The sequence below is a fragment of the Lates calcarifer genome, linkage group LG24, assembly GCF_001640805.2.
Source record: "Lates calcarifer isolate ASB-BC8 linkage group LG24, TLL_Latcal_v3, whole genome shotgun sequence".
Classification (NCBI taxonomy): Eukaryota; Metazoa; Chordata; class Actinopteri; family Centropomidae; genus Lates; species Lates calcarifer.
Window position 1 is genome coordinate 11,224,660 of NC_066856.1, and position 22,096 is coordinate 11,246,755.

At 41.7% G+C, this 22,096-nt stretch overlaps 1 protein-coding gene across 1 annotated transcript in view; it reads right to left on the bottom strand.

Moving 5' to 3' along the window:
* The window catches only part of prex2 (phosphatidylinositol-3,4,5-trisphosphate-dependent Rac exchange factor 2), an 87,771-nt gene that overhangs the window by 53,708 nt on the left and 11,967 nt on the right, over nt 1-22,096 (bottom strand). Inside the window, exons 2-11 of the mRNA XM_018673650.2 lie at nt 17,449-17,520; nt 16,318-16,440; nt 14,678-14,782; nt 12,342-12,443; nt 11,301-11,462; nt 8,163-8,296; nt 7,136-7,239; nt 5,387-5,536; nt 4,684-4,825; nt 447-547 (exon numbers count right to left, since the gene is read on the bottom strand). Coding sequence (XP_018529166.1) covers nt 447-547; nt 4,684-4,825; nt 5,387-5,536; nt 7,136-7,239; nt 8,163-8,296; nt 11,301-11,462; nt 12,342-12,443; nt 14,678-14,782; nt 16,318-16,440; nt 17,449-17,520 — 1,195 coding nt within the window. The remainder of the gene's footprint in view (nt 1-446; nt 548-4,683; nt 4,826-5,386; nt 5,537-7,135; nt 7,240-8,162; nt 8,297-11,300; nt 11,463-12,341; nt 12,444-14,677; nt 14,783-16,317; nt 16,441-17,448; nt 17,521-22,096) is intronic.

Consider the following 22,096-nt stretch of genomic DNA (forward strand, 5'->3'; position numbering starts at 1 on the left):
CTTGGCTTGGGGCCCTACTCTTTTGAGGAAAAAATACATGCAGAGCAGTACGCGTCATTTAGTGTGAATGCAAAGCATTAGCCAGCTTAAGCCTAGTGCGCTAAACACACTTGTTACCCAAAGCCATGGAACAGCCACTGAGCAAATATTACACAAACATTACAGCAAGAAGAGATTAATATTTATAATCCCTTACCTAAACATTGTGTCAAGGGAGTGTTTAAATGGGACACCTGCTAAGACATAAATAAGAAAAGCTGCATCTACATTGAAGGCTCCAGCCAGGGAGTGAGAGCACTGTCAGACTCTGCTTGACTAGATGTTAGGCCAGGCAATGGCAAGCATATGCATGCTCTACATCATGCAAGTAAATCAGACTGCAGTGGTCGCTTGGTTTTAGAAATGGAGGAGCAAAGGATGATGAAGCAAGAAGAGTGAGAACTAACCATGGTGGATGATGCCGTTCTCCAGCAGAGCTTGACCCAGGTGAACCCCTTCCTCCGGGTTGCCCGTCTCACCGATTTCCATCAGCCAAGACACAAACTCACTGGGGAAACACAAAACACAACACAGGGCATAAGAACACACACACATGCTCACACAGGAATAACACAAACACAAAAAGCCTGTGGGGAAATCCCATCACTCCATTAAGGGGAATGTGTGTGATCAGTGGAGAGAGCTCTGAATTTACCCTTGATAGTCTGTAAATGGGAAAAAAAGTAGCGACCTTTGCCGTCATTCCACAAAGCCTTTACAACTTACCACAAACATTTACTCAAAATTGATGTGACTATGGCAACAAGCACTATCCTTGCAAAGACGAATGGTTTATTTACTGTTGAGGGCCACATCTGTTTGTTAAAACAACCAGCAGGCTTTAGTTCACTTGTTTTGTCTAGTTTAACTTTATCTATTTTGGAAAGAGGAGCTAACGCTATCAAATACGAAGGATTTAATTGGATCTTGAGATGTTCTTGATGGAAAATGCAGGATCATTTTCGTGCCGCATCATTTACAAATGGGAAGAGGAAACAAACCAACCACAGAATCAACAAACACAGCATCATCTTGGCCCAAATGAGTTAAATGGGATAATTCTCCATAATTTTGTGACTCCCAGAGAGAGAGGTTGAGAGAGAGAGCAATAAGACAAAAGAAAGAAAGAGAGAGAGAGAGGAATGAACATGGAGAACAGGCAGAGTAGCAGTAGCTTATCAGATTTCATCCTCAATGTCCTGTCTCCCCACAAAAGCCAAACAAACACGACCAGCAGCACCATTGGAATTCTGTGGAATTCACTTCCAGGCCACGATGGAGGCGGTGTCAGTGTAAAGCCATCAGGAGCAAACGTTTTCAGAGAAACATCTGACCAAACAGCCCACCTCCAACATCTTACACCCTGACCACTCATCCTTGAAGTCTTTTCTCTCCACAACAGACCACGGGGGAAAACACAAGTCTATAACAATGTCAATTTGTCATCCTCCACCCTTTCCATGGAAGGAAAAACACCCTGAAAGTTTGGACTATGGAGTTCTCATGGCCTCAAGCAGATTAGGGTCACAAATGCAATAAACAGTTTCAAGCAATTGAAATCAACATGTGGGGCTGAGGGAAATTGAGCAAATCAAACATCCCAATATTTTAGACTCATTACATATAGATCATTGCAAGGTCAGACTGTTGGTGCTCGGTCTCTGAGGAAAATTTAACTTTAACTGAGCCTTTAAAAACTATGAAAACCTATTTTGTCAACCAGCTAGCTACTATGAGCAATGAAAACGAGACTTCTTGATGTTTATTTCTGTTCTGGGTATTTCACATGAGAGATTCTGTAGTTATGTATGTTTGTGTAAGTTGGAAAATGGTGATGTCACAATGTCACACACTTCCTTGCATCAATCAGGATTTAGCAATATTTTAATGAAAATGTGATGACAGTCCAGTTTTTTGAAACTTTTTGTCTATTTTGTCATTAATAATAATGTCTCTACATCCCTACATGAAGATCTCTACATCCCAGACAGTACCCTCTTTTGTACAACATCACCTCAGTATAATACATGATGCATCAATATGTCTCCCAGCTCTACATACTAAATGCTGTATACATCCACATGCAGTTTTTTGATCCAGCTTCTGCTTAAATGTATAATTTGTATTCCAAGTGATGTCAAAAAGAAAGTAGAATCTGACAAAGACAAAGGGCATTCCTCACAACATGTCTAACCTTTTCATTGAGCTCTTAAAGGGCTTTTCATCGGCATCTGTCATATGCAGAAAAGGGAAAGACTTTGGATTTCTTTTGTTTTTCTGTTTAAAATGGTAAGGTAAATGCAAGCTAGGTGGCTGTCAAAGGCATTTTCTTTGATGAATTACACTGTTGCAGGAACCAAAACTACAAATACAATTGTACTATTTAAAGGGGAGGAGTTCGAGACCCAGAAATAGCGCTTGGCCTTAAGAAAAAAAACAAAAAGAAAACGAGGAGGCGTAGAAAGAGAATAAAGTCAAAGCATTTCACAATGGAGGGAGTGGGCTGAGTCGAAGCCATAGGCAATGTGGCTTTCATCAGAGACATACCATGCTGGTTCCAATTCACCACTTACGCCTACATGTAATCATTTCCAAAATCATCACAGACAGGGGAAGTACAGAGGGGCCAGAGATGTGTTTTCACCCACAAGTGGTCATCCAGGTGTGGCCAAGTTGTATATAGAGAGCTAGGTTTCCAAAAGGAGCTTCCCTGAGCTGCTTTCTCACCATATGATCTCTTCAGACTCAATGAGGTGCCTGCATCTGACCAACGTTTGATCCTTTTAATCTTTTTAGCTGACAGATCCATTCCTCCTCCAGACCGCAAGGGATCTGGTGTTGTCTGCGCGGACCAAAGGAGAAAGTAACTCCTCATTCCAAACCACCATGCGATGTAACTTGGCCACAACTATGCCCAATTGGACTTTCGGTTTTTTTCTCTCTCTCTCTCTTTCTCTGTGCTTTTAAAAATAACAGGGATTTTGAAATGACTATTTAAGCTAGTGTGATTTTCAGTGTGATTATTACCAGCCAAAACATCTCTGTAAAAATTTAAAGCAAATGGAAAACATGGGTCATTCTGAAATGTGATGGGGCATTTACAAGGCAAATTTGTTATGGGATTTCAAAAGTCAAGATAGGAGTACAGTTTTAATAACATCCAACCCTTTTTAAATAGCATAGTATCATCACTCTATAAAAAGAGTCTTGGCTGTCGCATGCCATTTTCATTTTCAAACATGGAGAGCTCCTCAGCTGCAGCCAGATGTTCATAGGTTTTATTATCCTGATCCAGATTTGTCACCTTCTCAGTCTCACACTGTGTACTTCCCATATAGGTCTGCAATGTGGTAAGCACATTACTGTAAAAGAGTAACTCATGTTGAACGTGAAGAATGGACAGAAGAATTGAGGTTACAAGTTCCTGCACCTTCCCAGCTCAGGTGCAATATCCCATCAAGATTTCCTGTAAAAAGCTTTCAGGCTCAATGAGGAGAATATTATATCAAAGTGAGAAGTTTGAGGATCAGGTGGTTCATGCACATCAGTGATTGAAGTTACAGTGCATGCCCCTTAAATATTGGATTCTGAAGGAGACTGCAAGAGATCCAGAACTAAATTTAAGAAGTGTTTCCCTGCACAGGATTAAAGCCTGGGAAAACTAAGTTCAAACCAACTTTTTTACTCTTTACTTGCATGAAAACCTGGCAGACTGATATGACATCAAGACATCTACATCTTATATGATGAAAGCAAGCTGAAATGAGGGCATCAACTAATGCATGCTTAAAATAGCTCAAGGACGGGATCTTGAGCAAAGCACCCTTTACAGTAAATATTCTCACCTATCAGCAAATGCAGGGTAGATAGGCATGTTTGGACTCATTATAAGTAAACACGTTAAGTGTACAGGCTTAGCTGTGAAAACTCAAGGACACTAGGAAATGATGGACATGTCACAAATCCATATACACAGCTGCCCTCTGGCTTAACGGGCCCTCTACAGTAGTTACCTCATGGATTCCTCAACAGAGAGTTTATTGTAATCTAACATGGGCGAGGGAGAAAGCGGGCAGTCAGCTGAGCCGCACAGGGATATCTCCCTGTGATTTATGACTGGCATTCAATGGCCAATCCGTCCCCAGACACCACACCAATAATCCTTAAATAAGATTCATGGGCTAAATCTGGCTGGATTTGATTTTCCCATGACTGAGACTGCAGATATACATAACACGCGGTCTCCTGAACAAAAAGGCAGCGATGCTTTCTTCTTCCCAGCTGCTGTCTTTATAAATCCTTGCCAATTTTAAAATGAAAGCAGGGAGGGAGAAACTGATCTTTATTTCAAAAGTGTTTTGTTAATCTGCATTTGACACTGTACAAGGCCTCAGTACCTATTTTGCATGAAATAAAAAGACCCACAAATTTGAAAAGTACAAATATAAGGAATTAGGTATAAATATAAATTCTGGGTCATCTGAAAAACTGGTGGCACAGTCATCCAGTTTGACACTCACTCACTCCCTCATAGTTACATATCTCACAATGATGTGATACAGAGGAAACCACAAAGACTGAACAGTTTGCTGCTTCGTCACCGGACAAACCAGAGCAGCAAGATTAGCAGGCGTGGAGCCTTACCTTCCCAGGAAGCACTTGGGGAAGGTAGTGAGCTTGCGTTTCCGATCCTTAATGAGGTTACCCTTGGTCATGAGGTGGTAGAGCTTCTCACCCTTCTCTGACACCATCACCCACGTATCCTGCTCCATGCCTAGCCTCAGACCTATGCGGCAGAGGAGGGAGGAATGGAGGGAGGGAGGAAGGCAGGGAGGGTGCAAAAAGCCTGTCAGTATCATGGCAGGAATGAATCTTGTGCTCAGATAGACAAGATGTGACATCAATTACGAGCTGGAGAAGGTTAATGTCTCCTAATTTCACAAGATAATTAACAGTGCATTCCTGTGTCAGTGCTAATGGTCTTAGGCAGGGTTAATGACTGATATTATGAAGAGTTTATCATGTACACAATCACAAAATGGGGAAAAACAGAAAATAAGCCATTTGCACTATGTGGAAATTACACAGAGTGACAACTTGCAAATCTGTTCTAACACACTAAAATCTCTTTCAATCTTAAATGCAGATCCCACATACAAATCAGGGCTGGGATTTATTCACTTTTTAAATAATTCTGGTTAAATCGCTCTGTATTGATCTTCCCATGCACAGCATATATTGTCAGTTGTAATTCAAGACAGATGTTTAAAAGAAAAAAAGAAGGAGGAAATGACTTTTCCTAACCGACAGTATGCCCTGATACTGATACACTGAAACGCCTTCTTACTTTTCCTCCGCTCCCTCTCTTTCATGATGGCCTCCAGCCACTCCTGCTTCTCCTCCGGGGTCTTGGCCATGCAGACGAACCACTTGTTCTTGGCCGTGTTGTGGATCTTCCAGCCGTTGTTCACTATGTTCCCGCTGCTGTGGTAGTCAGCTGTATAAGGCAAAGAGGAGGAGAGCACAGTTTGACTACTAGTTCACTATGAGGTGCTCTCCGAGGGGTGGCGCAACACAAATCAACTTTTTTTCTTTTTTTTTTGACTCATCTAGGACTTGGAGTAGTTTTTCAAAGTTGTGAAGGGAAGGGCCATCAATCAGTGGTAGCGACTGATCATGACACTGTAAACAGGGCTGTTGGGAAGTCAGGCCTCACTGTAAACGAGGTTTACCGCATTAAACGCAGCAGCAACATGAAGCACAAATCCAATGATTTGCCTCAGAGAAAAGGAAGCCAAATACCTATAGTATACAGGACAGTATAGTATACAGGAAAGAGCAGGAAATAGACAAAAATAGACAATTCCTTATCTGATGACCTACAGCTTTTTCATGCAGTATATTATGGTCTATTGGTCAAGAAGTAGTTTTATAGTTGTTTATAATGGATAGTTTTATCCATTATAAAACTATTGAGAATATCGTACTCTTACTTCAAACACTCGCTCCAGACTAATTTTTCCCAGCTTCTTCCAGCCCTCATAGCCTCTTTATTGAGTGCTTCATTGATTATCACTCTTCCTATTTAATGAGATGAACGAGGGGACACATATGCAGAGGAAGAACCATCAATCAGCATTATTTACTACTCAGTCCTCAGAATACTCCCTCAGAGCCGATGGCTACTTGTGATTCACCACCCACACTCTTATATAGACGTTCAGACTGTCAAAACCTCCAGCAAATGGAAGTGAACTCTTGACCATTTATTATTTCCATCTCTTAGGAAGCATTTCAAATGCCTCCCTGGCTGACCTCTGATTTTCTCCCTCTAAGGGTGTAACAAAAAGCAAACCATTACAATCATCAATTACAATCACGTCTAAAAGCATCTACAGTGTGGTGTCCTTTATATGGTATGACTCGAGGGCGTTTTTCAACCTCGGGCAGCAAGTGTGTGCCTGGGAAAAAGCAAAGGCGCTTTCACTGCATCGGAATCTAAAGCTAAAATACTCCTGTCGCCCTGGATTTCAGATTGAGATCGCCACCGTCTGTGGTGCAGAACACCCACGAGTTACTGCGCCGCCGCCTGCCTCGCGTGTTTATCCTTCCTCTCCCTCTCCAGACCCAAACCCATCCATCTCTCACTGAAAAACACCCAATATTACTGCCCATCTAGGACTGCTGGAGAGGAAATGATGGCTTCTACAAATATAAATGATAATCAGCGGCTATGTGAGGCCAAGAGACACAAGCGCTTGAGTTCACCAAGTACCAGCAGCAGCACATACCCAAGGATATGTAACTATAGATGTCTAAAAAAATGTTTATAGGTAAATCTTATTTTTCCATCAGCGATCCAAGTATAAAATCACACACTTGTGCACCAGCTCAGGCCAAGGACTGCGTTGTCAACTTTCCTGTGTGGGTTATTATGGCATATTTTTAAACTTCTGCTGCCAAGAGCGCTGAATTTTAAAAAATGATGATCTAAGAGTGAGTGAGAGTGAGCGCAGAAAGAGGCAGAGAGAAATCAAACTGTGTAAACATATATTTGTCCAAAATAAATGTCAGATCTTTTTACAGAACCGCTCACCCGTGCCATCATCCACATTTTCCACCTCCATCACCTCGGTGTTGATTCTGCCTCTGAACAGGTAGCGAGGACCCTCGGTGGCCGCTTTGCTGTTTTTTAAACGTCTTAAACAGAGATAAGCAACCACATGAATTAGTCAACAAGGTTTAATCATATCATGTTAGAACTTACTGTATAATTAGTCTCACTCATAGTTCATTCAGGAATTTATGAGAGAGTAATTACAGTCATCTGGTGTTTGCCCAAATGTACTAACCAAATTAAGTAAGGGAAATGTACCCAATTTAGATGTTGCTAAATTCAAGGTCAAGGCAGCACATTTTCTTTTCTTTCCTCCTTTCTCTTTCTTTCTTTAGTCACTGAATGGACCTGCTTTTATGTACTACCTGCTCACACTACTCTGTATACAGCATGTATAGTAAAAAGCAGATCAAAGCAGGTGGCAGCTTGGCTGGTGGTGGGTACACAAAAGCTGCCAAAAACACACACACAATGGACATGGCAGCATTGTTAACAGCTGAAGCAGTGGCTCAGTGTGAGTGAAATAGAAACTAGTTTTTACAGAGCAGCCTATTCATCAAAGGCTCTGCACAACAATACTCGGCAATCAGGAAAAGTTTCCTGACTCAACTTGCACTGATTGTGATATATGTCATATTATTTGCTTTATTGGAAAGATAAATCTGCCAGGAGAACAAGATGTGTCCACAGGTGGTAATTAATTTCCCCACCTAGACGAATTACATGTCCCTGTTTCCCCAAGTTAAAAATCAAATCCTTCCTCTGTACTGATCCCTTTTCTTTAACAAAGTAAAGGAACGAAGTGGTGCAGTGAATTATTTATAAAACCCATGCTCTAAATGCTCTGTAGGAGTACAGAGACAGGGGGAAATTAGAAATTAGCATAAAAAATATTTTTATTCCCTCACTTAAAAAAATACACACTCTAATGAGACTTTGAATTCATCGTCTGCTGCTTTGTGGATTTTGTCTGAGGAGCAATGAATTAAAAAGAGGGCGCCGACACCTGTTTTTCTTCTTGCAGTAGACCAGGAGCTTGTCAAACAGGAAGAAAATCCTCTCTTGTATGTTCCCAGCTGAAATCTTCAGCAGGACACCCTGCATTAGCATCTCCGTGCATGTGTCTGTGATATTGGAGCCCTGGAAATAGATATATGGGCGAAAGGGTCAAACGGAGGGAAAAAACAGAGTGTGAAACAGATGTTTGGACGTATATTGACACACAGGGGAATGTAGGAAATAAGTTATTCAAAACAGAAAATAACCTTTTTGTGATTGAGAAAGTATTTATGCTACAGAGAGTTTCTACAAATTACGCCTATACTATTCAGTTTTCACATATAGTGTCTGAACAGGAGGAGGAATTACAAAGCCCAGCCTTTCCTGTTACCTCTCTCAGGGGTCTGTAAAAACACTCCCTGCTTCCTCAGACCAGATTGCTGTGGGACTTTAAAATGCACAGTCGTTAATAGCTTCTATAGAATAACATCCCGTCCAGTCAAACTGTGTGTTGCATTGTCGCGCCTGGTCACCATATTGGTTGGGGGTTCCTGCTGCAAGTGATAAAGTGCACTGTCGTTTCCCTTACCTTGCCTGTTCTGGGAATTTATGTACCCCCCGTTTGATCGGCCCTTCAGAGCTAAAAATAACTCCCATGCGCACAGAGCCGGAAAATGTGCTAAGCATTTCCTCCTGCTGGAGACATCAGCCAAATCCTGCTTTTTCCTTCTTTCTCTCCTCTCCTCGCCCTTTTTTTATTATTCTCCCTTTCCTCCCTTCCCCTCCTCTCGATTCCCTAGTCTATTCCTCTATCTCTTTTATTCTTTCCTCCCCACACATTTTTTTTATTCTCCCGCTCTTTCAGGGCCTTTTAACTCCCCAGCCCTTGACCAGATGTTAAACTAATTTGCAGCCAGCGAATGTGTGCGCACCAGACACAGAGAGGCCAGCTTGTCTTGGTCACTTGAAAGGACCGATATCACACTGGTCCAGACTATGGAGCTGCGTTTCCTTAATGGAAGAACCAACACTTCCCCTTTTTTATACACTTTTAACACAACCCCCATTTACTTATTTTGCTGCAGCCTTATTTAGTTTCTCTCTCTCTCTCTCTCTCTCTCTGCAGCATTTTTCTGTCACTCTTCACATCAACCTTGTTCCAAGCCAAAGCTCCACAGAGGGTGTATTCAGTCTAAAACTTAAGCAACACTTTAAACCCTCAGTCATCTGTTTCATCTAAATTTCAACCCTCTATTTTTACAGGCAGACAACTACCAGACATAACAACTACAGAAGAGGATAAAAACTGGGAACGACAAAGCAGGATATTCCATTAATCAAGGACAAAGTATGGTAGAAAAGTTTGTATTGAACTCTGATGTGGCATTTGTCAATTAGCTGGAGAGATGAGAGAATTTTACTGAGATTCTTTTAAACTTAAAAAGGCCAAGTCAAGCAAACTCTGCAACTCAAGTAGATTTTAAGAATGCTAATTAAACTTAAACAAGAGAACAGAATGTGAAGCGAAACACAACTGAAAACTGCAACCCTCTGGTTGCAACACTAACCAACTGGCAATCACCGCCTTGACAAGTGCTGGCAGTCGTTGCCATGGTGACCACGTCGGGGCCATCGCCCTGTCGCTCCCACGCGAGGTGAACCTGCCAGGATGCCCTGAGGGCAGCCAGCTGTGGAGCAGGTCAGCACTAACAAGCAATCAGGCCTGGGCGGAGGAGCGGGGGAATGGAAAAACAGCAGCTCTCACAATCACTCCTCATCCCTCCATCATTCCTTAAACACCCACACAGAAATGCAAGATGCAACCATCGCTCAGCTCTCTCTCTCTCTCTCCTTTTTTCCCCCCTTTCTCTCTCCTTCTTAGTTCCATCTCATTTAGAGCTGCAGAGCCTGGCGTGCAGCAGTCAGAGGGTCCTGCTCCAGAATGAGCTAATGTGTACAATTAATAAAAGTGCTGGGGAGAAACCGCAGAGTGGATACAGCCAGGACCATGTCGACTACAAGATATGTCACCCCACCCAACACTAAGCCTTGTTCTGATCACCTTATTCTTAGGCTTTTTAGCTGTGTTAGCTGTGTTTATGTGTGTGTGTATACATGTATAAGCTGTAGTGTTTATTTTCTAAATCTAATAAGCAGAAATAATGAGATTTCCACTTGTATTTGAAGTGGAAATCGAACCTAAATTGAACCTAGACTTTTTTATATAATTATCTATCTGTATGCATAAAGGCTTTAGGTTGTCTACAGTATATTGATGCATTCAAGATATATTTTTGTCATAAAAGTTGCCTAAATATTTCTGTTTCTGCAGTATATTTTACTACGAAAAAAAAAGCCAGCTAAATGTCCTGCTGATAATACAACAACATCCTGTCCATGATCCTAAAACAACACAAAAACTAGAACTTCTCGGACACATGTGAGGAAGTCTAATCACCCTCTGTCATATCTTGTCTTACTCATATCTGGATTAAAAGCCTGTTTTCTGCTCTGTAAAAACAATCTGTTGCTGTTGCTACACCTTAGTCAGAAGCTGTATCAACACTGGCAGTGTCTCTTTGTCTGCATGTGTCCAGGAAGCCTTTAGGGCCCTCTTTGGATGAAGCCAGGTCAATTAAATAAGCACCCCATCCTCCCTTACAATTACCACCACTGTTTTCTCTTTCCAACCATCACTAGGCCTACTGACCCTTTATTAAAGCATCCCAGAACTCAGGAAGAAAACTAATCTAAAAGCAACTTTTCCAGACCAAGAAGTGCGGTCTACCTGATGATGATTGGATCGGTCACCCCAAAGCATAACGGCTTTAACTACAGGCTCATCCAGGCGGAAAGAATTTGGCCATTGTGAATACAAGTCATTGTTCCCAGAAAGAACAAGAAAGCTTAAAAGGCTACAAAAGTCACGCCACTTGGAATTCTTGTTCAATTGCTGGCATAAGGCTAAGTGGCTTTAAATAAGTCATGACTTTGAGCTTTGGTGGGGGGAAAGCTCAGCTGTGAGTTAAAGGGGACAAAAAAAACCTGACAACACAGCAGGAAGTCAATTCAGCTATTTAAATTCAACTTATTGGATGAAAGTTAAATCATCAAACACGGTGCACATGGTTTAAATGAGGCCCACCTCCCAGCCCTCGATGTGGGACTGCCATTCCTCCAAAATCTCCAACTTCTCCATCTGTCTCTTGGCTTCGTTGATGCTGGAACACACCGCCTTCATCACATGGAGAGACTCCTGCACCAGGGCGTAGTCATTGTGTTTCTTAGGAGTCCTCTTCAGCAGCTCCTGTGTATGCAAAGACCGCACATGAACTTAAACTACTTTTAAAATACTTAGAATCTGGCTTTGAATCATAATTTTCACATCAAGAAAAGCATGAAAGAAAAATATGTTCCATTTCATGTCTACTCCACATTTCCTTCCCTACCAGTGGTTCCTGAGTGTAGAGGGTAAAATCCCTGGAACTGCACGCCACAGTCTAGCAAAACCAATGGCAATCTCTGCATCTATAGTCTAAACACTGTGTTTCAGCATGTCAGCTACTACAAGGCTGATTTACACTGTTCTGGATATATCTGCAGCCACTGATGGCTATCTGTGTCATCTTTCAGAGAGAAAGAGGCCCTGGCAGCTGGAAGACTTCAAATGGCAGTGCATCAGATTACTCCCTTATTATTATTATTACATCTCTGTGCCCGTGCTGGTGGCTGTTTAGAGAACGCCTGGGTGAATTAATAGATCATAACAAGATGAATTAGATGGGACAGCTAAGATCACCACCTCAAACAAGCCTTTGAAAGTGTATTTCATTTCGCTCATGTTTCCCGTCTGGGAAATGGAAGTTTAAAAACCAACAACGGAGAGTGCAGGTATGAATGAGCCCAGTCAAAGTGTCTGAATGCGCAGCTGGGCAGGGGAGGTGATGATAGGTCTTGTGTTATTCCTACAATGTGGTTGTGCTGGGGAACCAAAGCAGGGACGTGTCAAAATACGAGTCCAGTGTTTCATTAGCAAGGGAGAGGTTGATGTGAATAGGACGGGACAGCCCTAACTAATGACTAGGTGGTGGTGGATGAAAAGAGGAGTAGAGGGTGTCCTACGGAGGTGGCACAAGGGTGCGGTATCTTCATAATACATGGTTAGCATGTACAAGACCATACTCACTCTGAGCAGCAATGGGTACTTGCAGATCCTCTGAATAGGAGCTACCAGGTAACCCTCCAGTGGGACCTCTGTGTTTTTTCTGCCTCCCAGCAACATGCAGTTCTGCAGGACAGGAGAGCAGAGAAGGTTTAGCAAGACTAATGCTAGAAGCTCAGTGATACTTTAAAGGTGCTATGTGTAAGTTTTTGCTATTGCTACGTAGCCAATCTTAGCATTAACAGCTGTTTACATTAACAAGACAAGAGATTAGAATACTCCCACTGGGCAGCTCCACCTCTTCATCCTGACTTACTATTTAAAAGTGGTATTAACAGGACAGGATGGGCCGGGGCTAGTTAGTTAGCATACTAACTTCAGTAGGTGAAAAGAAGTGATAGAAATAGAGTTAACATGGGTGTTTCTTTCCACCACTGGAGACAGCTCTTGGCGAGTAAAGGAATTAAGTTTGATGTTGGACTCACAACATTTCTTCTAGACCGTTAACAGCTGTTAATGCTAACTCTGGCTATGTAGCAATACCAAAAATGTCCATATTGTACCTTTAATGCACCTTTAACTGTTACATTAAAAAGAAATGAGGTCAAATATTTGTTTTTGACAAACTAGACCAGAAGGTAATATTATTGCAAAGTCTTTTTTGTTTGTTTGTTTGTTTTTGTTTTGTTTTGTTTTGTTTTGTTTTGTTTTTTTGGTTGTTTGTTTGTTTGTTTTAATCTCTGTGTAAGGATGTTTTATGATATGATATGAGGTTTTATGATAGCATATCTTCTGTTGGCTAAGTAAATATTTGAAAAAATAGCTTAAGAGATGTAAGTGAGTTTAAACATCATCAGTGTTTTCATGAGTGGCTAAATCCTCAAACTTAACATCAACTAAGAGTTGAACTTTGTCTTCATTTGATCAAAGTAACCCTTACTGCTTATGAGGTCAACTGCTAATTCTCACCTCCCTCTCACCTGAAATTAAGATGAGGTGCAGAATTACACTGTAAACAATAAACCAGGCTTCATAGCAGTCAGTAGGTTAAAGGTTTAGTGGAGGTTAGCGGATATCCCCACCCTGGTCAGTGCAGGACCTGGGAGGTGACCTGAAGTCTATTAGCCCATAGCTGAGTGCAGGTTGGAGAGTAACATGAGACCCGTATCGCCCTGATGGAAGGCCAGGTCAGCGAAAGGTCAAGGCTATAAAGACCCCGTTAAATCAAAGTCAATTAATATCTTGGCCTCCTCTGGCTTCCTAGATTAAAGGTACCCATGAACAGTAAATCAGACATGGAGCTCTTGCAGCAACTCTTCTCTGATGGTGTGTATAGTATGTGCATGTGTCTGTGTGTGTGTTTCATTTCTCACTCCATCAATTACAGTCTAAGAAAAGGTCATACGCTTTACCACAGATCCGGCCAATCAATACAAGAGAGTCTGTGGTCATACTCTGGTTCTCCTTGGTTTGTAACTCTGCTACAGAGCTCAATTTCAAAGCGCTCTGTTTTTATGGAAGTCTTAAAACATAAGGGGTGATGGGGTGCAGTGATAGTGTGTGACGCTCTGAGGCAAAGGAGTGAGAAGGACTAGAGTTACAAACTGTCAAAGCCAACAAGGAAAAAGTGCAAAAGACTGAACAGAGGACAAAGAGTGTAAACAGCATCAAGTGAAGAACTGTTAGAAAAGTAAAAGAGTGAGCATTTTTGACCTCTCTGTACACACATGCACTCTCACAAACACACACACACACACAGAGTTCAGCGAGCCAGCAAGGGGATGTAGTCATCTTTTGTTCTAAGCAACATGATGCTCCCCTGTGGCAGCGAAAGTCTCTCAGAGTGTCGGGACAGGAAGAGGGAGTCCGCCCACACATCGGGCAGAGTCACATCAGCTGTCAGACACACTGGAACATAAAGTACAGGGTTTTACACTGTCCAGCTGCCATGTGTGGGTGACTGTGTTTGTATGTCTAAGAGAGTGTGGTGGTGGTGTTTTCATATGAGAGGAATTCTCAAGACCAGTTTTGATCACTCGTGACACCACTTGGACTCTAAATTTGTAACTTGGAGGTTTATCAACACAACATAAGATTTATGCTAAAATTTTCTTTTTAGAAACACAGAAACAAATAAAGTGATTGAAGAATGCAACTTTAAGTCACTATTGTAACAAATAAACTTCCATTTAATGTCACACATGTACATTTGTATGTGCTCTTGGTGTGTTTGCATGGACTGAAAGTGATTACTCTGACTTGGACTGAAATTCTGACGTTTTGAGACTCAACTGAACAGCATGTAAGCAACTGAATGCACTGTAAGTTACATTATGTGCACATTTACAGTCCCCTCTCACCAGTAAACATGTCCGGACGCTCCTGATCTTATTGAGCTCCAGCAGCAGCCTCTGGGCCTTCTCATGATTCCCACAGTATTCATCATAAATCTGGAAACGGCTCCTCTGCAAGAGCCAGGGAGAGACAAGGTGAAAAAGGATGCATGAGGAGTAAAATGAAGAATTTACAAATAGAAAGCCAAGGGAAAGAGGGCGACAAAGTCAAGCAAAAAAAAAGGGGGAAAAAAGAGAAGAGAGCATCAAGAGATAAATTAAACCAGACAGGGAAATACATGAGGATTACAGAATTCATAGGCAGTATGTATTCTTCTCCACACTCTCCTCTCCATCATGAAATACATAATGTATATGTTTACAGGGACCTGCAATCATATCCTGTCATCTGCCTTTTAGCCATATGACCGACAACTTTCCTCTAAAGCAGTTCTTTATGACATTCATCTTCCTTTTGTCTTTGAGAGGCAGCAGCAGGACCAGACCACACAGCCTCTAAATCACTCACTACAAAGTCACAAAAATAGTGAACGGTCTTCTGCCGTGCTCGCTCTGCTTCAGAGGACAAAGCTGGTGATGTGGAGAGACATAACTCTCATAACAACAAGCGGGGGCGCACACAAGAACACAACTTTATGACTAAACTGTACAGTACGCTCTCCTCCTTCAATCATGTTTTCTAAGAAGTCAGTTTATGAACCCCCCAAAAAGAACATTTTCTGGCTTTGGGAATTCATTTTACTGTAGTTCCAAGAGGGAGGAGTGGAGTCTTAAGTCAGCGCGAACCAATTTTGCAGGCCTGAATCACAGAGGGATTTTGATTTGAGCGGACCACTGTCCAGTTGGCGTCGTTTTTGCCTATTTGTGTTTCTGTAGTAAAGCTAGATTGTGTAATTCTTTCTTGGAACTTTTTGGTCATCAACAAATCTCTGCAGAGAAGAAAACTTTTAAAAAATAAGCTGCAGAATGAGAGAAAGAAAGAAGTGCGAGAAAAGGAAAAGAAAATATCCAAATGTTATCTCTATGGACTCACATGATCACTCTTGACTGAATTACGGTCATGAATCATGGGCTTTTAGTTATGCTCTGAATTATATCCCATTTTCTCAATGAGGTCATCTCATCATAAACCTCACTATACCATCTGTACTGCCAGATCATCTCTCATTCACCTGTATCAACAGCAGCTACTGGCAGAGAAGTCGCCTAAAGCCTGACAGAAGGATGGTAAGATTTATTAGACTTTGAAACCTATTATATGCCAGTGTGCCTCAAGGCTCTGCATCAAAGAAATGTGATATATAGCAGGAGGGAGCTGTATATCAGAGCCCTATCAAGCGTATCACACATGTGCACTGTCTCATCATGGGTAATCCAGAGAGATAAATCAACAACATGTGGTGTATCTTATCATTTTCAAGAGTAGTCATAGACATCACTGCACTGAGAAGTAGGAGCAAAATTCTTCAGATTACAGGCTCCAGTGAACAAAGGATTATTGTTAACAGAGCAGGCATCGATGCAAGCGAGTTATAAGAGCTTTGACAAGATGGCGACATGATAATCAAAGGTGCTGAGATGACATTCAGTCTGTGAGAGTGGAGGCATTAAGCAAAGGCAGTTATGCAGAAGCATGTGCTCCTTACAAAGTGCAAGAAGCAGCGCCCGATTTCATGGTGAGCGTGAGGGTCAGGCTGCAGCAGCTCTTCCACCATGGACAGGAAGTCTCTGTGAACGGCCAGAATCTCCTCAATGTTGGAGAATAAAACCTAAGAAAGAAAAAAGACAAAGAGACTGTCACAAATTAAGCATATATGGTGGGTTTTTTTGCACACTTTTTTCCTCCAGTAGAGCTCCTAAGATTGCTCGAATCAATTCTTTGGCGTACACTACTTTATTGTGGTCAGTGGCACTAGATGTGGGAATTTCTGAGGACACAGAATAAAGAATGAGGTCTCTTTGTAAAAGGCGTCTTGGTCTGAGATGTTTTTGATATTTGGATTTCAAACATTATTAGATATATTTTAACAAAGACGCTAAAAACAGAACAAATCTCTAAGATCTGTTGGATTTTCCTTCATGTGGTGATGACTTCTGTCCCCTTTCATGGCACTTTTGTGGTGGTTATTTAAAGTACAAGAAGCTAGAGAAATTAAACCAAAGCATGAAAACCAGAAGTCTTTTATGGGTGTGTGAGGCTAAAATAATCTTTACTGATGCTAAGAACAGCAAAAAATCTGGGAAAATTGAATCAATGCATTTCCACCCCAGAGGACTGGATGTCATTCAGCTGCTTGGTGACATCACAGCCTGCTGCCGCCCGGTGACCCCCATTATCTAAAACCCTCTCGGTACAGCATGTTCCCAAACAAAACATAGCATGAGTAGACATATTCCAAAACACGGGACATGCAGTAAATATCCACTGAATGTGTGTTTACCTTCAAGCATAAGCAAAACTCGCTGAAACAGTCACTCCCACTGTGAGATAGCATCCTTTATTATCTTCCAGCCAGAGTCCTTTTTAAATAGATTATATTTACAGCTGCATCCTGGATCGCCCACTACTTCTTTCTCCATTCAGAACTCAGCTATTTCAGGTTGAAAGAGTGCCCCCAAACAAGGGACACACTTTATTTAGTTTCCAGTGTAATTTCCGGCCTTTTCATGGATCAGGTTACCATATGAAAATAAAGCTAAGCGTGGAGTCAAATGCCCTTGATATTTATCCAGATCTTAATAATATGCAGTCCTGTATCTCCCAGATTGACCCTCACCTTAACCGTTTCCTCTGTGATGTTCTTGTCAAGTTTGGTGGCTGCGTACTGGTTGAGACGATGCAGAAACACCTGAAGGAGAGCAGAAAAGGAAAGCAACAGTTAACACCTTTCAACCGGCCCCAGGATTAAATTACTTTTTTTTTTTGGCGACCGACTGCTTGTACCTGAAACAGACCAAATAGAAGACTTAGATTTGAGGCTTTTGTGTGCAGCTGCAACACTTGGCTGCCAGAGCAAATTGGTAACCATCACAATAGACACCTGATATATGTGAAACACAATCTTCGCACTGGATGGAAAAAAACAATAATTGCAGCGCATGGTATTTCAAAGGCGATGTTAAGTGGCTGGAGACGTGAGTTGGAGAGGCCAACAGCATGTGAATTGAGATGGATGGGAAGTGCTCTTAACTTTTTTTCATTCCCAGAGGATTGCCGATTCCCAGGCTGCTTCACAGTGCAAGCCCTCGACAACCCATTTAATGCTTCAGGGCACTTTCTGAGAATGGCAAATTAAGAAGATGTGCTTTGAATGTGTTCTTAAAATGTGACTAAGGAGGAATTAGTCATTTTCTGAACTCTGCCTGAGGGGAGAGCTTTTAAAGAAGAATACATCCATCAACATGCACCAGACAAGAATCTTTATGTTTATGTGTGCAATTCTTGAAATACATTTTGATATAAAGGAATCTATCTTCAATCAAATCAATTTGGTGACATTAACCGTTGATTTTGATCGATGTCTGTAAGGCACTTCATCTCATTGTAGCAATGATGAAATCCAAAGCAAGGCTTAAAATCAAAAACTTCAAAAAAATAAAACGTACACCAGAAATTATATTCTATAGCTCTGAATTGTGGCTTCATCAAACAACAACACAGTCCCTGATGTTCATATTGCACTCAAATCTGAATGAGAGCAATAAGCAGCAGGAAAAAAAATGTCCTTGGCATAACATCACAAAAACACACTTGTGTAATGTCGGTTTTGCCTTAACAGCATTTGTTTTCATTTCCCATGTCACACAGCTGACTTTATTTATCCTCCAAATGGCATAAAAGACAGTAACTCAAGTGAGACAAAAGCAGAGATGAGTAAGTAGAATAAAGAGTGCACTCGGATTTTATTATGCTAAGTCTGCCTGCTGAAACACTGCAGTAAGATTAATGACACTAAAGGTAAATTAAGCAAATGGAAGAAACGTGAGGCAGAAAATGTCCGACTGTGTTCATCACAACACGATTTTGAAGACAGACAACGCAGCAGTGCAGTCAAAACTCAACTTCTGACTTAATCAATGGTCTGTCACTGATCACACCAATGCTCACACAAAACCAATTCAACATGACAGACAACACAATAGGCAAAGAGATGGTGGTACAATGCAACACAGAAAAACACTTCAGCAGCACAAAGAATCACTTCATGGTCCAGCATGACACAAACTACCAACAGCAGCTCCCTGAACACATGACCTACATGATCAAGCTCCACACTGACAGGCGGTGCCACAGTTAGCAGGGTTAGAAGTTACATCTGTCTTTGCAGTTGACCCTAACCATGGGCATCCCTTTACTGCCCCTCTGAGGGCCATCTGTCGCCCAGTGCAGCCACACAGCGGGGCAGCCTGACCTGTGCAAGCAATAATAATATCTCCACAAAACATGTAAACAGCTTACTTTAATGAGCAGGAGAGCCAAGAATTATTCCTTGATTCCAAAATCTAAGTGAACAGTTGCGACTACAGTGAGCTTATTGAAACATTTAACTTCATTAATTGTGAACAGATGGAAAGGTAGTGGGGCTGAGTAAGTGGTAAAATCTCAATTTCTAGCTAATTACGAAGCCAATGTTCTGTTAACTCTCTAAGAAAACAAGACAACGTGAAAAAATTATCTTAATCACATTGTATTGACGTCAAGCAACACTTCAAAAGGAACTGTATAAGTGAATGTTTGAATCTGGGTTTGTGGTTGGAAAAGAAAAAAAAGGGGGCTTAAATAATCAGCCTCTTTGTTGTAGGCCAACTCCACGCTGATTACCATTCTGTAGCTGCCTTGCCTCGCAAACTCTGCCACTCACAAGCATTAGCATCTGATTAGCAAGTCTAATATGTACAAACACGGAGCAGACTTCGACAGGCCCTCACAAAGGCCTGACACGGCTTACAGTACAGGACCTTAGCTGAGCAAAAAGTGGAGCTAATTTGCATCAAAACACTGCTTCCTATCATTGATGTGTGACATCAAACATGGGCTCATTAGGGAGTCTATCACTTCATTTTTAATAATGAAGAGTCTATCCAACAGGAAATAATCACTATATCTGCAAAGCACTAATTATACAGTAAATCTACAGCTATCGGGGGGCTCTGCCGCAAAACATAAGGAGCCACGCTGCAGATGCTTATCAGAGATAAACAGCACAAGAAAAAACATACAGTATAATGGAGTGCAGAGGCTTTAAATCTGATTGGATGGAGATAATAAATTGTGTTATCACCCAGAAGATAAGAGAGTGTTTGTTCTTGTCTCACAGAAGTGATGGGTTAAAATTGAGAACATCTTTCATGTACTTTTAAGATAAGTTTACCACACAGAAAACAGATTCTAACCACACAAAAACGTCTGAGCGGTTCGTTTGAGGTGCTGTCCATGTCGTTCCTAGAATTGTGGACGGTTCAGGCTTGATTTGTGGAAACTAACATGTCTCTTTCGAAGACGCAAGCCAAGACCGCCTTGTTGATGTCGTTAAGAGACTAATCCTGGAACAGCTCCATGGACAGTGAATGGGAAGCTGACTGACTTGACTGGATTTACGGACACAGTAACAGTACCCTGGGTGACTGTGAATATGAGCCCATTTCCAGGTTCGTACAGTGCCTCACTGCGCTGCAGTACATTAACACAGGCCCCCATTTGTGTAAACCTATTGTATCTAAATCTAGCATTGTATGAGTCATCCAAATCCAGTATTGTAATTCAGTGTCAGTGGAGTGTGTCCAGGATTTGTCTCTTGATTGCATCACAGAGCGGAGCATCTGCTCTGTGGTTTTGAGCTTTGGGGGAAAGAGAGTATTGACAGATCTGACTATGATAATAGTTACTAATATGAAACAAATTGCATTTAAAGGATGATTTTCACAGCGGTTTCACATCAAATGCATGCAGAAGTGTGGCTGAAGTGTTGAAGACTGCCACAAGTCTTCCTCAGACATCAGATAAATTTTTTAGAGTCAATCTAGGTGGAATAACACCCACCATCTTCTACCGCGGTTACCGTCTTCGCCCGTCATACCCTGTAATGACCAGTTGAATTCCAGAGGGACACATTTTGTTCCCAAGGACTGGGTGTGCTTTCTAGCAGAAATCCACCACGTCTGGGCACCAGCCATTACTGAATCACAAGCAGACTTCAATGCATTTTAAAGTTCAACAGGAGCTGTCAGCAATCTGTGTCAGTGCTTTCTGTGACCAGAAATGGACGGACATTTTGAGTGCAGTAAGCACCAAATGAAAAATCATAGTTTCACTGCAAGAATTTATGAATGTCAAATAGAGTTTGTTTTATCATTGCCATATTTCTAAGATACTTGGAAAAATGATGAGGTAAAGTGATGAGCTAAGAACAAAGATGATAAAAAAAAAAGCGGGATAACAGCAGTTGTTTTCTACAGTGTTCTTTCCATTGACAGTTCAAGGAAAGTTAGACTCATCTCTAAAATGGTATCCAATCTCCCACCTAGACACCTAGACACATGCCAACGTGAACACATAAATCACTCATTTAAGGCATATGAGTAGCTGCTGAAGTATTTCGTCTGCAAGGAAATTTAGCACAGGCTGTTGTTTTCCTTTCTACTTGTTGGACATACAGTAGACGCTTTTTCTATCCTTAATCATGAATCAGCAGCATTAAACAAGGAGGAAAAAAAACTCTCATTTTGTTCCCTAAGGCCCAGGTATAATCACCTGGATTGTCGCTCTGATGGCTGAGGGGGTACTACACATTAAAACCTCATTAAAGTTTTCATTATTCCACAGAGCAGATGGGTGTGATGAATAGATTGGTCCAATCACCGCATGTGGCCCTACCTGCCATTAATCAACACAGGCTCACATGCTGTGGGCGACAAAGAAGTGCGGAAATCATGGCTGTAACACCTGATGCAGTTATGCTCTGCTTCAAAAAAATGTGATAACAACCTGACCTTTACTGTCAAGCAAAAATTGAAATCAAGAAAATGAAATCAGGTTCAGTTAGCAGACGTGCAGGCCAAATCATTCACCACTCCATCATTGGCTTGCTATGGCTGAGCAGCCGCTTGGACAGAGTGGAAAACTGCCTCAATCTCCCATGAGTGACAGCTCTCTCACTGACTACATTTTGCTGAAATATGATAGGGTAGGGTAGTTGAAATTACACCCTACATCCCTCTGGAATTTAGTCTCACAGGGGCAAATTGGAGGGCTGTTTCCATGCCAACAGAGTGTGTGCCGTGCCAGCCTAGGTCAGGACACTTTGTGAATGGATATTATGCAGCGTTGCCCCCTCCTGCATCTCTCCGCCAGATTGGAAAGATACAATCAGCGGAAGGCTAGCCACTCCCCCTGTACTGTATATGTTTATCTCTGTGTCAGAGAAA